General features: G+C 38.3%; 1 protein-coding gene across 5 annotated transcripts in view; it reads right to left on the bottom strand.

The window, feature by feature from the left end:
* C32H4orf17 (chromosome 32 C4orf17 homolog) overlaps nucleotides 1-10524 on the bottom strand; it is a 55538-nt gene extending 45014 nt beyond the window's left edge. For 4 of the 5 annotated variants that reach the window (XM_038582047.1, XM_038582045.1, XM_038582046.1 and 1 more), the window contains exons 1-2: nucleotides 10255-10524; nucleotides 6670-6889 (exon numbers count right to left, since the gene is read on the bottom strand). In XM_038582047.1, coding sequence (XP_038437975.1) covers nucleotides 6670-6796 — 127 coding nt within the window. In that variant the 5' untranslated portion in view covers nucleotides 6797-6889; nucleotides 10255-10524. Of the gene's footprint in view, nucleotides 1-6669; nucleotides 6890-9119; nucleotides 9145-10254 lie in introns of those variants that run through there. The other variant, XM_038582048.1, reaches the window with a different exon arrangement.
* Nucleotides 10525-18638: the final 8114 nt, after the last annotated feature.

Here is an 18638-nt window from a genome sequence, read left to right on the forward strand (position 1 = left end):
GCCCAGGGTGTGATCCTGGAGTCCCGGGATCGAGTCCCACATTGGGCTCCCCGTGTGGAACCTGCTTCTCCCTCTGCCTGTGTCTCTGCCTCTGTGTGTGTGTGTGTGTCTCTCTCATGAATAAATAAATAAAATCTTTAAAAAAATAAAAAGAAAAGAAGAAAAATACACACTATTCTTATTCATGAGTTAAGTTTAGTAAAAACCATTGCATATGTGTATATTATATTTAAGCAGGAAAATATAAGAATATAATTAAGTTGGTAAACAGTAAAGAAATGTTTTAAATAATGTATTTTTCTATATTTATAAGTTTAACTTATTTAATTTACAGGAGTTATTTGTACCTTGATGAGAATTCACGTGATAAGGATGTGAAATATTTTAAAAGAACCAAGTCTAGGGATCCCTGGGTGGCGCAGCGGTTTAGCGGCTGCCTTTGGCCCAGGGCGCGATCCTGGAGACCCGGGATCAAATCCCACGTCGGGCTCCCGGTGCATGGAGCCTGCTTCTCCCTCTGCCTGTGTCTCTGCCTCTCTCTCTCTCTGTGTGTGTGTGTGACTATCATAAATAAAAATTTAAAAAAATAAAAAAAAATAAAAGAACCAAGTCTATTTAATGAGTAATTTACATTTAAACTTTTAAAGGTATTTTTTAATAAGTGTGTAAATGGGACTAAATATTAATCAAAGACCTCCTTGAAGTGATTGTTAAAATTTTCTAATTTATAAGTAAAATAATAAAATGTATAAGTTGAATTTTATTTTATTTTATTTTATTTTTTTTTAATTTTTTTTAATTTTTTTTTTTTTTTTATAAGTTGAATTTTAAATGTTAAAACAAAAACGTTTGGGATGGTTATTTTAAAATTGACTTTAAAAATAACAAGTAACTGCAATAATTTTGATTGTGCACAAAACTTCCCATCAAGAATACCGGATTTTTACTGTCAGGATAGCTAGTGTTATTAAAGTATTAGTATTCCATTTCACACTCTCCTCTACAGGCCAAGGATGATCCAGCCTCTGCAGACCAAAGGGGAGTGGAGGTGTAGTCTGTTTTTCCACTACCTTGCTCTTCCACTCTTCCTTCGCCATTCACTGCTTTCAGCTCCTCTGGATTTGGGGTGGAGGATAAAGAAATGCTGAAAGGGATACATACAATCTTACTTGCGTTAATGGTTTTAATTAACCATTGAGGGATCTGTGAAAGCAGATCTGTTAGGCAGAGAAGAAATGCTGGCTCTTTCTCTCATGAAGTATTTTTGTGGGTTCTTTGGAGACTCCTGGCTGAGGAGAACTCTGACACTGTTCACTGTCGTGGAAAAGGTACCTACCAGATAATTACTAACATCTCTTCCATCCCACCTTCACCCCAGGCAAAATGTCCCCAGCCTTTTGCCTGGAGTTGTCCTATTATAGCAGTTAGTCCTCTTGGGCTGGGTCCTTGCAAGACAGTTCTCAACCTGCTTGCTCCTGAGTTTCCACTCTAACCCCCAGGGAACAAGATCCTTTGCCTGGTCATCCATGTGAGAGCAGCTCAATCCCGGTCTGTGCTGCTGACCCAGCAAGCTTTAGCCAGCTCTAGTCAGCTCTTGTCCTGAGATTTTATTTCATTTCATTTTTAAAAGATTTTATTTATTTATTCATGAGAGGCAGAGACACAGGCAGAGGGAGAAGCAGGCTCCATGTAGGGAGCCCAATATGGGACTCGATCCCAGGACTGCGGGATCACGCCCTGAGCCACCCAGGCATCCCCTGTCTTGATATTTTAGAAGACAATCAGACACCATTCTCTGTGTCCTCCATAAACATAGAAAATATAGAACAAGTTCACTCCAGGAATAGTCTCCCCATAATCCACTGCAGAAAGAGTGTGGGGCAGACCACGAACAGCACAGGCACGGAGCTAGCTATTTAGTGAGATCTGTCTCCTCTCTAGGACATTCTCCACAAAGGATTCCCAGCAAAGCTCTGCAGGTACAGGTGAAGGCTGTACTGCCCCTCATGGAGGAGAGGGAAGGACACAGCACCCCAATGACTCTTCAAAGAAATCTTCACTCTGTTTCCTTTCTATGAACTTTTTTACTCCTCTCTAAAGCAAAAGAGCCTAGAGATAGGCTAACATTGCAAGACTAGTTTTTAAGTTTCCTCTTAGCAAGTCATGTGTAGATGATCTCAAAATTTGGCTTTAGCTAAAGTTCTGAAAAGCCTTAGTTAATCCCATGACAAAATATAATCTTTTTGCCATGCAGTAGTGATATTCAACTTTCTTTGGCTACTGTGCCCTTTGTTCAAACACATTTTACTCTATCTTTACCTCTTGCCCAGATCTCTAGGACCCCTCAGAATACAGCCTAAAAACTTCTGCCAAGCAAATGTAAGATTTTATGTCTATAAATTTAAACTTTCCCTATTCTATGTAATAGAAGAGGTTGTAGAGATCACTAGTTTGTGAATTAAATGGTGGGCAGCCTGGGGGGCTCAACGGTTTAGCACCGCCTTCATCCCAGGGCCTGATCCTGGAGACCGGGGATCAAGTCCCATGTCAGGCTCCCTGCATGGAGCCTGCTTGTGTCTCTGCCTCTGTCTCTCTCTCTCTCTCTCTCTCTCTCTGTCTCTCATGAATAAATAGATAAAATCCTTAAAAAAAAGAATTAAATGGAAAATTTTTATCTTCTATATATGCACTATTCCTTCTTTTTAAAAAATCATCTTTCTCCATTTTCAGAGATGATGTTTTCTATCCCAACATCTCTACTCTTTCTTTTCAGACCGTGTCAGAGTTAATCCCTGTGTTTTTCAGAGTTCTGTTGGGATTTCTTTGCTTTCTTGGGCAATAACATTACTGTTTTAACGAATATGCTCTTACTTTTCAAATCTACTTTACAGCCTCAATCAGTCCTTAGGCTCCAAGTCCTTATAGCCATTTCTCTACTTGGTCAGTTACTCCTGAATGTTCCATTGGCACATCAATGTTTGATGTGTTTGTCTGAAATGAAGGTTTTAGTCTTACCTCCTACAAATGCTCTTCTGCTGATATGCTCAAGACTAATAGTTGGTCGACTATCCACCCAGTCAACGAACCAAACCAACAAAAAAATTAGTAGCAATTCTAGACTTCTTATTCCATCCTTAAGTCCAATAAATCCTCAAGTCCTGCTAATTGTTTCTTCTTAATGTTTATCATGTATCTCTCTGTCAAAACCTCTGTGAAATGCATTCTTGACATTCCTCCAGTGGCTTCCCTAGCTCTGTATTGCATCTGAACTTTCAGCATACTTCTATCATTGCACATAACACAGTGCATCATAATTTTTTTCTGGTATTACTATCTCCTTCAACTACATTGTGAGCAGAAACTGGCTTATGTTGTATTGCTGGCAAAGTGCACATATGTATCACAAACAGATTTTTGACATTTCTTAGACTGAATAAACTTACTGATGACTTAATTTTTTAAGGATTTATCTATGAAAATAACATTATGTCTCACAGACTAAAACATTTGATGTTGGTAAAATGGACCGTAAGAATTATCTCTGGGGTAAAACTAAGGAAACTAGTTGTAGTGTCCTTGTGCTGAGTGTGGGTTCAAAGCACATAGCTGTTAACTCAAAGCAGTTTGCTGCTCTTCTCTTCCTCCTATAATTCCAGTTACTAGGCTTTCTAGAATTAGCAGGGATAACCTTGAAAGATTTCTAAAGAAAATTTTCTATTTAATTGAACATATATTTATATGTGGACACATTACTATAAGCAAGACTTTGTGGTAGGCATTATAGGGGATTTGAAGACATAACAGTCCCTTGCCTGCCAATAGTTTTATTGTATTATAGGTACAAGATAATTCAAGGCAGAATGTGAATTAACATATACAAGAGTTATATATCAAGTACTTCCAAGTATTTGAAAGTCAGAAAAATTACACTCATTTTGGTAGTATTTGCCTTCATAGAGAAAAACGTTCTAATTAAATGCAATGTTTTTCTCATGTGGATTTTGAAAAATCCCGTCATCAGATTTTGCCAAGACAATAGGTTCTAAGTCATCTATGACTTCTTTGTTGTAATATCTATTTGCTTTCTCTTGGCCTTTTTTTTTTTTTTTTCCTGATCTTCTTTAGAAATTTGTCTTTGATAGCCACCCAGCCATTCTCACCGAATCTTGTTTTATCTCATAACGCTCTGATGGCTTTCTCTGTGCTGCTCATCTGGGCTTTTCTCTTGCTCTAAACCCCAAAGTTTAATCTTCACTTCTCTGCTCTGCTGTCTTCCCTGGCCCATCCTTCATCCCTCTCACATGGATGACTGATTCAGCCTTTTAACTTATCTCCCAAGCTCTACTTAGGTCCCTGTTTCTCTTCCACTTTCTACAATATAGCTAGAATGAATTTTTTTTAAATGAAATCACTTACTCAAGGACTCACAACTAGATAGCTGAAGTAGAATATGAACTCTCTTTAAAATCTATCAGAAGATCTAAATTTTATCGGGATGTAATTTAAGCTTCCTTCTTTCCTTCCACAAGAATTATCTAGTACCTCCCATGTGGCAGCCACTCGAGGAAACAGAAGTAAGTGGTGAGCAAAACAGACACATGTGTTTTCTTTCTTTCTTTTTTTTTTCACATGTGTTTTCAAGGAGTTCACAAATTAGTGGAAGATATTTGATAATAATCAAATAAAAATATTTGGTCATAAACTGCAATAACTGCTGTAGTAGATGTGGAGATGCATCTACCCAAGCCATGCCTTCAGGCCCAACACGTTCCATCTGCCCACTTGACAGCTCTGTCAGCTACTGACAGCTCATGCTGAGTCCTTCTCTCTCTAGGAACTGCTCTCAGCTGAAGACAGCTCTCATACACGATGGAAACTTGACCAATGAGTGATTGATGGGGATTATAAAGGCCTGACCCCCTTGCTTCAAGCTGAGACCCTTCTACAGAGCTGTCCATGGCCCTTTATAGGGCTGATTGAGACCTCTTTTGTCTGTATCACAGTTTAACCTCTACCCAATCCTGCTTCCCTGGCTTCCTATACATGTTGTTCCTAAGAGCATTCTCCAGTAAACATCTTTCACACAAAACTCCAATCCAGAGTCTATTTACAGAGAACCTGATCTAAGACAATTCCTCTGATAAAGTACTATGAGAATATGCCATAAGGAAATTTAATTTAGATTGACCATGTGGAGCCTAGAATGTCTCTTTTAAGTTACACTTAACCAAAACCTGAAAAATGAGAAACAGCAAATAATGAGGGAGTTTTGTAGCAAGAGGAAATAGTATGAGTGAAAATCCAGAGCTGGAAAAGGTCTTATTATGTGTTCAAAGAACTTAGGCAAGTCCAGTGTGGCATATGTATAATGAAGATGGGTAGGTGGGTGGGTAATGATAGTAGATGAATCATAGGAAGCAGAGGCCACATCATAGGGAGCATTTTAGTCTGGTCAAGATAGATGTTATCCTAAGTGCATGGGAAGGTTTTGAAGGGTTTTGAGTATGACATTTAAGCAGTTAATTTGCATTTTAATATAATCTTTCTTGTTCTGTGGAGAGTGGATTGGATGAGGGCAGGGGTGGAAATAGAGCAGTTAGGAGGCTACAAATTGCAAACGTAGTAGTCAGACCAAGAGATAATAATGGCCTAGAATGGAGCTGTAATGGTGGCCATGGAGAGAAGTGACTTAATTTGAAAAATATTTAGGAGAAAAGGTGACAAGATCAAGGGAAGTATTGCAAGAGGAAAGCAAGGAAAGGAAGGAGCTCAAGAAGGGCCCAAAATGTATAATAATTAAGGTAGACTAGTTGGAGAAACACACTTTTGAAGAAAGATCAAGAGTTCAGTTTCAAAGAGCAACATTCAAGGTGCCCATGAAGCATCCAACACCTCACATATAGGTCAAGTAGGCAGTTGATTATGGAGGTCTCAATCTTAGAAGAGAAGTCTGAGTCTAAGATACACATTTGAAAGTACTTGGCCTATAGACAGTATTTGAAACATGTGAATGAGCCAATTGGACTAGGGTCATGGGATAAATTAAAGAGAAAATGGCCAAGGACTGGGCTTGAGGGACTCCAACATTTACTACAGAGTATTCAGGAAAAAAAAAATGTCTGGGAAGAAGTCAGAGAAAGAGGGGGGGAATTAGGAGTATATGATGCTACAGAAACTAAATTTTAAAATGTGAAAGAATGAAAGGGAGGGAAGACATGAGGGAAACATGGAGGAAAGGAGAGATGGAGGGAGGGAGGAAGGGAAAGAAGGAAAAAGGAAAGGGAGAAAGAAGAGAAAGAAAGGGGGGGAAGGGGAAAAAAAGGCTAGAGGGTAAAATACATGCTTCTCCAGGGCTAATATTTAGCGGCCATGCAATTTGTTAAAATATTGAAATATTTTTATACCAATTGGTCAGTTGCTGTGAGCTCTCTGGCACCTCTCCAGGCCCGTTTTCTAACAGTCAAGAAATCTCAGGGTTAATGCCTGGCATAGAGGATGCCTGCAGGCTCTGCTCTAATTCCAAGGCTGGTATCAGGTCTCAATGGTCAATACCTATGCTTCACCATTAGTTACATATTTTGAACAGCATCCCTGTCTTTACTCACCAGAATTATCAAGTAGCCCAAATGTAGGGAAAGAGAGACATTCTAGGACCTTAAGTCACCTTACCTTTTATGTGGCAGACCCTCCTGGGATGAGGGGTGTGCCGGACTAGAAAACAGCCTCCATTTCTAGCCATAATATGGCTGCCTTTGCTCTCAAATGGGACAGCAGACATGGGGGATTTGAGGCTCATGTTCCTGGGGTGCTGGTTTGCCCCTCTCCACTGTTGCTGCAAAAGGTCTTCAGGTTCTACCCTGTTAACCTCACTTCCAGAGGTGCTTAGACCCTGAAATCACAGAGCAACAATCATTCTTGACATTTCCTTATATGTCAAACATTTCTTCTTCTTTGTTTGCTCTAAATTGTTTCTCCTGTCAAAGCAATATAAGGCTATTTTACTTTCAGACCAAATTTTTGTAACCATTGAAATAAATACAGGCATACGTGGAACAGAAGAATTTTTCCCCAGAAAGTTCAAAACATTAAAATATCTAAGGTCACTTTCTTAACTTACCAACATAAAAATGCATAACATGGTAAAAAAAATACATAACATGGTTATTAATTTTGATACAGTAAATGAAGATGAGAGCTTTAAAATATAATACCCACAAATATGATTTACATTAATGCACCTTTCATATTATGATATGATACATAAACATATTGAAAGTCTGATTTAAACTTAGGCTTTTGGAAATAAGATAAATGAATAACTCAGGACAAAGTTGTACAGAATAACTAGGAACACCTTGATTGCTTCCATTTTTCAGCAATTATGAATAAACACTCATGTGTAGGTTTCTGTGCAGACATGATTTCAACTCCTTTGGGTAAACACCTAGGAGTGCAATTGCTGGATCATATGATAAAAGTATACAAAGTGTAGCTTTATAAGAAACTTCCAACCTGCATTCAAAAGTGGCTGTACTGTTTTGCCACCATTTCCCACTGGTAATGAAAAAACATGGAGGAACATTAAGTGTATATTGCTAAGTAGCCAATATGAAAAGCCTACATCCTGTATGATTCCAACTATATGACATTTTGGAAGAAGCAAAACTATGAAGATAGTAAAAACATCAGTGGTTGCCAGGAGTTCCAGAGGGGAAATAGGGGAGTCATGGATAGGTGGAGCACAGGGGATTTTCAGGGCAGTGACTCTAGCCTATAGTATACTGCTCTAAACTAATTGCAGATACATGACATTATGCATTTGTTGATACAGAACTGTACAACACACAGTGGATGCTGATGTAAACTATGGACTTCAGTTGATAGTAATGTATAATATTGGTGTATCAATCATAACAAGTAACCACACTAATGCAAGATGTGAATAATATGGGAGACTGGGTAGGTAGGATATAAGGAACTCCCTATGCTTTCTGCTCAATTTCTCTGTAAACTTAAGAACTATGCTAAAATATAAAGCCTATTAATTGAAAAAGAAGGAACTACCTCAAATCTAAAGAAAAGTAAAACTATTTTAGTTACTATTAATAATGGCCCACATCTTTCTCTTACACCTAGTGCCTATATTGATTTTAACATTCTTTGACTGATAATTCATTTCTCATTTATTTTAATGGATATCATTCCACAGTTCATGAATTAGCTTAGAATAATATTTTTCTATTAAGATTTCTCTTTATTATAAGTATTGATTTTGGATTATGACTTTTTAAGACTTATAAACTCAAAAGAAATGAATCATTCTTATGAAAGATTTGTTTCCCCATAGACAATAAAAATATGAAGAGAACATATTATTTAAATAAGGAATTCACAGGAGGCCAGAAAAGAATTTGTTTAAACAAATATTATCTTTATTAGATAATCAGAAATCTCATTTACTTTATAATGAAATGACTAAAGATTTTCTTAAACCAATATTAGAGAAACCCATCAATGCAAAACTGGCCAATGTATATCACAGATGGATTCTGTAAACTAAATCAGTTATAATAACTTCTACAAATGTGCTGTGGTTATTTACTAGAGCCCAGATACAGTTTTGTAAAATAATATGTATATTTAAAAAAAAAAACCAAACAAACAAAAGATACGAAAGAAAACAAAATACACACACACTTGTTTTCACTATTTTAGCTTACTAGGTATTTGCTGGAGCAGTATAATATGGAGCAGTAGTTCTCAACCTATTTTCCCCACCATGGTGCACATGACAGGCGATGTTCACAAGAAAAGACATGTCCCCAATGCACATTCAGATTTTAAAGAATGCATTCCACACTTGTGGAGAAGCAAAGTTCTAAATACATTTTCAATCACTGCAACTATGGTGTGTCAATAACTGATGCTCAGAAGAGCTTTATAAACAGGTTTTAACTCCAATCTTTCCAAAGATGCCAGGCAGGCACATGGCATTGCAGCTAATGCCTAGAGACAGTATTAGAAAACCTACCATTCTTTATATTTAATTCCTTTTAAAAGCTAAACAACTTGCAAACATGAATATTTTGGCTATTATTAGTAAATATGTTTGGTCTTGCCTCACTGCCTGTATTTCAAAAATCTTGGTGGAGCCCTCCTGACTTAGAAGTTATGCCCAAAAGATCTGCTGAAAGTAGCCAAGTGAAAGTAGCCAGGTTCTATTTATAATTCTATTTTGCTTGTGATGCCAGCATTCTACTTTCGCTATGAAGAAGAGAAAAGCCTGTATAGTGGTAACTGAGGGAAAATCTAATTAAAATTACCATTGCCATCCAGAGAATTGTGAAAGTGCTTCTGAGGGCAGTATTTCCTTTCCTACAGCCCACTGAATTGAACTATATATTAGCAAATCACTAAATTCTATTTAGACTGCATGACACAAAATCCTCAAAATCTGTGTTTTAGAAGCATTATTAATCATCTAGTCCTGACTCTGGTCATTATTACTTTTGAAATATGCAAATCTGTATTAAATATTAATAATCTTAGTCCAAAACAACACTTAATGTTTAAAACAGGAGAACACAGTATCTGATCAACAAACAGCTGAAAGTTACTATGAATTACTAGAGATGTAAAGATTACCACTTAGGTGATGAATGCTGAACCATTTTACATTTGAAGATCACCTAACCTAAAATGCATCCCACTCAGATTGTCATTCATGGCTCTGCCTAATTGAGGCTTTCTCCAAAAGGCTTCCTTACCCTTCTCGAAAGTAGCTCCTAACCATCCTCCCAGGCTCCATCACTCTCTATCCCTTACCCTCCGTACACTGTCTCCATAGCATGTGTCATTCCCCGTCATTTTTTTTACATTTCTGTGTTTATTTTGTGTTCTCCATAGGATATCATAATCAAGCAAACAATGGTCTGGTTCCCTCTGTATTCCCAGTACCTGTCCCATAGTGTATGCTCAGTATTTGTTACGTGAAGTTAAATGTTTTTGACAGAATAAACGTCTTTATTCCACTAATTAGCTTACTTTATTTGTATGATCTCCTCAAAGATAGGTAGTTTACTTTAAAAGATAATACAAAAAAAATAAAATAAAAGATAATACACCATCACCTCAAAACAGATTTATTTGGCCTTCACATAATCACATCTTGAAAAGAAGATGAACCGTGGTCCATTAACTAAATCATATCTAAACTTATTGAAAATTATTTTATTGATGCATTTAAAATTATACCTGAGGACAGTTTTCAAAGAAGGTAATCTGGTTGACAGGAACTCAAAGTTGCTGATACCCTCCAAGCCTCATATTGGGGCTATACTGATGTGTCATTGATTTCCTTAATTCTTTGCACTGGAGCTGGGAATTTTCAATTGGCAGAGACAGCCTAATGTCTAATGCTTCCAATAGAATATCACTACCTCCCTCTAATTTCTCCCACTGTTGCTCCAAGGAGCCCACGGGGCTCCCTGGTTGTTAAGCTACACTACATAGCTTAGCAACGTGGTAACATTCCTTAGGGAAATCTGAGTTCCAGAACCTCTCCACCTGCCATTCTTCTCAGAACTTCACTTAACTCCCAGCTTGACAAAACTTCATGGCAGCAGTGACTCCTCTCAGTGTCAGACATATAAAAGTGTTGAACCAAATGTGAGAGAAAGAGGAGAAAGAGAAAAGAAAGAACAATTTTAGTCATACTGATACTTTTCCCCATAATTCTGTTTGAAGAACACATACCATGCAGATGTAATCAAGTGTAATCAAACTGAGCTCACTCGAAGCCTATGGGAAGAAAGTGTGGATGATTTTATTTTATTTTATTTTATTTTATTTTATTTATGTATTTTTTTTATTGGAGTTCGATTTGGTGACAGGCACCGAGGGGGGCACTTGATGGGATGACCACTGAGTGTGGATGATTTTAGAGATAACCCAGTCATCCTGCTCAGTAGTCAGGATGTCCATGGTGATGCGTATTCAATAGCCTTGAAAAAAAATTGAAATGTTAATTAAAAGCCATAAAAAGACATTAGGTAATACAGTTAAAGTCATAAAATTTCCTGTGAAAAGGGAAGGTGGAATCATACATAGCAATTCCATATATGTTCATGTACACACACACACATACACATTACATACATGTTGCTTCCAACTATCAGGATTAGATATCCTGGGACTTCCTAATATTTTTCTTTTAAGACCACATGTGATTTTTAATTTCTGAATCACAGTCTCTGAAATCAATGTAGACGGTTTCTAAAGGGCAAATACTAATTTGAAGCAATGCAAGGATAGAGATTAATTTAGTCTGTTTTCTTGATTGGCTCCAAAAATTAAAAGCTAAACATCTCCTCATGCCTATAACACGTTCAGGACTTATGCCATGCTATTTTACTGTATTTTATGGAGGATTTAAAGGATTTTCTAAGGCAATTTTGACATTCTGAGATTTTCATTCTACACTTTGTATCAGTTAGGCATTTGCTTTACACAACTAGTCACAGAGACTTATTTCTCCCTCACATGAGAGTCCAATAGTCGAAGGTTGGTATGGAAGCTCTATGGTATCATTATGGGCCTAGGCTTGTTCCACATTTTAGATTCATCTTCCTTAACATGTGGCTTCTCCTCCTTGATGTTATCTCTTATCCAAGATGGTTCCTGAAGTTCCAGTCACCCAAATGGCTGCTGTATTTCCAGACATCAAATGCATAATTCAGGCCAAAACAAAAAGAAAGGGGGGTAAGAGCAGACAAGGACACATGATAGCGATGTACTTCCTCCATAAAAGCCTTTAATGAGTCTCAGACAATAATCTAGATGCACTGATCACTTCTAGCTATAAGGGGGAAATAGAAAATGTAGCTTCTTCACAGGACACATTGCCACTGATTTCTAAGATAGGAACTCAGTTCCTAACAAAAGAAGGAGACAAAGTATATTGGGTTGTAATCTCTACCAGATCCTGACATTCATACCTAACCCCTTTCATTCATGTAGGTGTCTACATTTTGTGTGGTGGCACCTTTCATTAGAGAGGTTCAAGGATCCATCAGAGGGAGACATACCCCTGGCTACGTAACTATAGGCCTGTTATATTCCCTTTATGAAGAACTGGGACCTTTCTTGTCTCATTACTGGAAAAAATGATACAACTGGTTTGTTTGGGCACAATTTGCAGTAATTCTGTCAGAACGAAGGGACAAGAGGTTGCTCTGCTGCCCTGCTCAGGGCACACATATATCTTTGTTGCCTTGGTAACAGACAGACTACCAGTCTAAGATACTCTATTATTTTCAGCAAAGATAGAAAATAGATGGAGAGATTTCTTGGAATATGTGCATGAATTTTTGAATGGTGATTAGTTATTTTAAAAACACTGTTTGGGGTGCCTGGGTGACTCAGTGTGTTAAGTGTCCAACTCTTGATTTGGGCTCAAGTCCTGATCTCAGGGTCATCGGATTGAGCCCCATGTTGGGTTCCACACTCAGTACAGAGTCTGCTTGTCCCTCTCCCTCTGCCCCTCCCCTCAGCAAATGAATAAATAAAACAAAATCTTCAAAACAAAACAAAACACTCTCTGTGGTAATCATAAGCAGGCAACTCCCAGGTTGTTCATTGTCCACAGACATTTTGAATATTGCTATGGACTGAATTGTGTACCCCTAAATTCATATGCTGAAGCCCTAACCCCAATGTGACTATATTTGGAGATAGGACCTTTAAGGAAGTAAGTAAGGCTAAATGAGGACATAAGTGTGAGTCCAAATCTGATAGGACTGATGTCTTTATAACAAGAGGAAGAGACACCAGAATTCTCTTTCTCTCCATACACACATAGAAGAAAGGCCATGTTAGGACACAGCAAGGAGGTGTCTGTCTACTAGCCAGGAAGAGAGGCTTTACCAGAAACCAACTTTGCTAGAAACTTGACCTTGGACTTCTAGCCTCCAGAATTGTGAAAAAAAAATGAATTTCTGTTGTTTAAGCCACCCTATCTGTAGTATTCTGTTACGGCAGCCCTAGCAGATTAATACAAGTATGAATATGCAGAACACTCTGTTAGGTCCATTTTCTCCATATATAAGCAATGTAGCCACATCTTGGAGCTGTGAAATTCTTGGACCTTTTCATTTTTATCTTCATTTTGCATTTTCTATAAAAATGCCACCAGTGTCTGCTTAACACATAAGATAGTAATGTAAATAATTTATGAAAAACAAAAATGCTAATTTAAAATAATACAAGAATAAAAACTGATCTCATCTGGTGTCTTGCCTACCCTATACTTTGTTCTGTCAATTTAGGAAACACATGAGTCAGCCCTAAATTTGCAACAAGTATCTGCAATCACAGAAAATAGTACTTTGTGATTACCAGAGCATAACAAAAGTACTGATGGTAAGTGTAGTAGAAAGATTCTAAATTAGCCTCCATATTTCCTCCCCACTAGTGTACATACCCTGTATAATCCCCTTCCCTTGATTGTGGGCACAACTGTGAATATGATGAATGTCACTCCTGTGATTAGGTTACATTCTATGGCAAAGATGAAGAGATTTTGCAGATATAATTAAAATCCCTCATCAGAATTGCTATAAGCTCATCAAAAGGAGATTGTTTAGGGGTGGGTCTGACCTAATCTTTAAAAGAAGATTTAGGCCTTCCCTAAGATCAGACAAGCTTCCCAGCTAACCTTAAACAAGCAAGCCATCATGAGTTCTACAGCTAGAAGGAAATGAATCTGCCAACAACTCCGAGAACCTGGGAGAGGACCCTAAGCTGCAGAGAAGATCCCAGACTCAGCTGGTGCATTGACTGCTGCCTTTTGAGACCCTGTTCTGAAGACCCAGCTAAAGATAAGCCGTAGCTATACTCCTGACACATGGAAACTGTGAGGTAACAACCTTGTGTTGTTTAAAGTTTCTGGGTTCGTGGTAATTTACTAGGCAGCAGTAGAAAATTAATACAATAAAACTAATTTATGAAGACTATTCATGGTCATACTCAAATATAAAAACAATATCTGTTTCAAGTAGCGGGTTGTGATCTCTTCAAGTGAGGCAGATTGTGAAGATGGTTCACAGGATCCAATCATAAAATATATCCATGTCTTCACAGGAATGTGTTATAGTTATGGGCTGCATGTGTGTCCTAGGGAAGCAAGCCCAGCAGGTTGAAATTCAGTTGGCCTACCCTGACTGGGTGTACTGATTGTTATGAGCTATGTCCCTTCCAATTGGTTGGTATCCATGCCACCCTAGTTGTTTGATATTTTGGATAGCATCTCTCATTATAGGACAATCTCTGTCTTCTCAATTTTGACAGATTGTCTAAAATTGCCCAAGCAAACCTGTTTCATGGGAGAAGTGATTATTGCCTAAACTTGACATTTAAAATGCCTCAGGTGGGAGCTCATCAGGAGAGCTCTGATGGCATAGTGAGAAGACGAGTTAGGCCAGTGCAGCACTTCCAAGTGCTTTCCAAGGTTCATAACAATTCCAAGACCTATGACAATATCTGTCACAATTCCAGGACTTTTCAGTTTCAACACACTACTAATAATATTAGTAATGCCAGCAGGAAGGCTCATTTTCTTAAGTCTTGTCTGATAGAAAAGAACCTTTAGCAGAAAGCTCCTCCTTCTCAGTATTAGCTCAGCTCATTGCTGTCCCTCCATCACTCTCAACTTTTATTCTCACTGTAGCGGAGGCCTCTGTGTTGCTGCATTTTACTTTTGCTCTTACTTTTCAGCTAAGAATGTTTTTATTTTAATAAATGTCCCACTCCACATGCTGCATATCATTCATTCTTTCCAGACTCTTCTCTGAAAATCTGTGTGCCAGACATTGTGCAAGATGCTGGGTGCACAGTTGTGAAAAACAACAAAAAAATCCCTGATGGCTCCTTTCTTCATAAAGCTCAAACACAGACTCAAACACATAAACCTATATAGTCTCCCAGCTTGTCCATCAAATACTAACTGTCCTAAATGCGTGTCCATAGAGGAATTTTTCCATCCAGGTCAGTTCTGGGGAAGATGGTAGAGGAGGAGCATCCTAAGTTCTCCTTGTCACATAGATAACTCCTAGATAATACCCACATAAAGGTGAACAACCCAGAAAACAACCTGAAGGGTGAAGAGATTTTCCACAGCTTAAATGTAGAAAAGAGGCCACAATGAAGAGGGTGGAAAGGGCAGGGACATGGTCAGCAGCCAAACTGACCATCAAGACTGTCCATGGGAGGGAGGGACACCATGGGTGAGGAGAAGGGAGAGAAGCAGGCCCTACAGTAGGCACCCCAGGCATGGGGGACCCACACAGGGAAGATAAATCCTCATAATATTTGGTTTTGAAAACCACAAGGGTTTAATTTCCCAAGTTTTTATAATCAGTGGAGCTTCACATCTGGAACTTTAAAATTCAGCAGGCTTAGCCAGAGGTCTATAGGAAACTGAGCCCCTATCCTTAAAGAGACAGCACAACAAACATCCCTGCTGAGATACAGCATTGAAGCAACAGTTTGAAAGACAACTGGGGTATAAGGGAGGGAGATTTGTTTACTAATCTCAAAAAGTGTTCTGGAAGGGTAGGGATCTTTGGGAGACTTCTCCAAGAACAAAAGAACTGGTAAACACCATTTCCCTCTGCCCCACCTACCAGTCCAGATACAAAGACACCTGCAGGAATCAGTGCAGGGCAAACACTCTCCACCTAATGTACTAATAGTGTGTCCCCTCCACCCCCACTCCCAAATTATCCTGCAGACCCAATGATCCAACCTGGTCTGGGTAGGAGTTCTCCAAAGCAGCTACAAGTCCCCTCCAACATCAGACCAGCACAATCCTTGCTAACACCATGCACCCCACCTCTGGTTCTCCTATGGACTCCCCAGCATGTACCCACTTTGGGTCTACCCAAAGTGGTACCACAAGCATGGCACTGTGCAAAGCAGCCCTGATGAGGCCCAACACTACTCCAAAATGACTTGCTCTGGAGAAAGGGGGAAGATAACCATACACATCAGTCTGACTGTGGTCCCAGCAGTGGGCTGGGGGCAGACATCTGGTCTGACTCCAAGCTTCTCAGGGGACAACACAAGGAAAAGTACCCTGCATTTTTTGTTACTGCATCTCTAGTAAACACCTTGTCTGACCCAACTCAAGCATAAGATGGCCCCAGATTGGCCCATTAATAGAACCAAACCCTGCCAACAATAGGCAAAGAAAGTCATTGCAGGCAACTGGTCTAAAGGCAAATGTGGGTCAGCCACAATAGTAGGGTGCACACAATACACACAGGAAACACCCTTGAAAAGCTGAGTTCTAATAACTTAAGAGCACATTGCATTGAAAGGCACTACAGGATTTCTTCATAAGGCTACTATTTAGTAGGAGATATTGCCGACTTTCCTAAAATATAGAAATAGACACACAGAGTTTGACAAAATTAGGAGAGGACTATGTTCCAGGTGAAAGAACAGGACAAAAAATCACAGCAAAAAAGCTAAATGAAATGGAGATAAGTGATATGTCTGATAAAGAATTTAAAGTAAATAATAAAGATGCTCACTGGACTTGAGAAAAGAGTGGAGGACCTCAGTGAGACCCTTAGCAAAGAGATAGAAAGCAAAAAAGAACCATTCAGGGATGAAGAGCTCAATAACTGATATTAAAAATACATTAGAGGAAGGGGTATCTATGTGGCTCAGTTGGTTAAGCGTCTGACACTTTTGGCTCAAGTCATGATATCGAGGTTGTGAAATTAAGCCCTGTGCCAGGCTCCATGCTCTGTACTCAGTGAAGAGTCTGCTTGAGTTTCTCTCTCCCTCTTCCTGCGCTCTCTCTAAAAATAATAAATAAATAATAAATAATAAATAAATCTTTTTTAAAAAAATACACTAGAGGAAATAAATAGACTATAAGAAGTAAAATGGATTAGTGACCTAGAGGACAGAGCACCCAAATACATAAAGCTGCTAATAACAAACACAAAGGAGGGGCACCTGGGTGGCTCAGATGGTTGAGCATCTGACTCCTGGTTTCAGCTCAAATCATAATCTCAGGGTTGTGAGATGGAGACCTGCATCCAGTTCTGCACTCAACAGGGAGTCTGCTTGGAATTCTCTCCCCATTTGTCCCTTCCCCTGCTTGCATGCTCTCTCTCACTTTCTCTCTCTCAAATTAATTAATTTAAAAAAATTTTAAAAACATAAAAGAAGTAATCAATAGTAATATAATAACAGTAGGGGCCTTTAACATCCCACTTACATCAATAGATAGATCATCCAAACAGAAATCAACAAGGAAATAGTGGCTCTGAATGACACATTGTACCATGGATTTAGCAGATATATTCAGAAAACTCCATCCTAAAACAGCAGAATACATATTCTTCTCAAGTGCATATGGAACATTCTCCAGATTAGATCACATGTTAGGCCACAAACCAAGTCTCAAAAAATTCAAAAAGACTGAAGTCATGCTATATGCATCTCTTCCAACCACAACAGTTTAAAACTAGAAATCAGCCATAAGAAAAAATCTGGAAGGAACACAAATATATGGAGGTTAAAAAACATGCTACTAAATAATGAATGGGTCAACCAAAAAATTAAAGAGGAAGCAAAAAATACACAAACGAAAATGAAAACCCAACAGTCCAAAATGAGATGCAGCAAAGGCTGTTCTAAGAGGGAAGTTTACAGTAACATAGGCTTACTTCAAGAAGCAAGAAAATTTTCAAATAAACAACTTGACCCTACGTCTAAAGAAGCTAGAAAAATAAGAACAAAAAAACCGCAAAACCAGTAGAAGGGGGGAAATGATAAAGATTAGAGCAGAAATAAATGAAATAGAAACTAAAAAACAAAAAACAAAAAAAACACTAGAACAGATCAGTGAAACTAGGAGTTGGTTCCTTCATAAGATCACCAAAATTGATAAAACTTTAGAAAAACATTAAGAAAAGAGAGAAGGGAGAAGAGAGGACTCAAATAATGAGAAATGAAAGATGACAAATAACAACTGACACCACAGAAATACAAAGGCTTATAAGAGGATTTTATAAAATATTTTATGCCAACAAATGGAACCAACTAAAAGAAATGAATAAATTTCTAGAAACATATAAACTATCAAAACTGAATCAGGAAGGGCAGCCCAGGTGGCTCAGCGGTTTAGTGCTGCCTTCAGCCCAGGGCATGATCCTGGAGACCTGGGATCGAGTCCCATGTCGGGCTCCCTGAATGGATCCTGCTTCTCTGTCTGCCTGTGTCTCTGCCTCTCTTTCTCTCTGTGTCTCTCATGAATGAATAAATAAATAAAATCTTTAAAAAAAAGACTGAATCAGGAAGAAAAAGAAAATTTGAACAGACTAATTGCTAACAATGAAATTGAATCAGTAATCAAAAAGTTCCCAACAAACAAAAGTCTAGGATCAGATGGCTTCACAAGTAAATTCTACCAAGCATTTAAAAAAGAGTTAATGTCTACTATTTTCAAACTCTCCCAAAAAAATACAAGAATAAGGATAAACAAAACTGGAGTAATCAAAATTCCAGATTTCAACATATACTACAAAGCTATAGTAATCAAAACAGTATGGTACTGGCACAAA

Source organism: Canis lupus, chromosome 32 (assembly GCF_011100685.1).
Source record: "Canis lupus familiaris isolate Mischka breed German Shepherd chromosome 32, alternate assembly UU_Cfam_GSD_1.0, whole genome shotgun sequence".
In the NCBI taxonomy this organism is placed as follows: domain Eukaryota; kingdom Metazoa; phylum Chordata; class Mammalia; order Carnivora; family Canidae; genus Canis; species Canis lupus.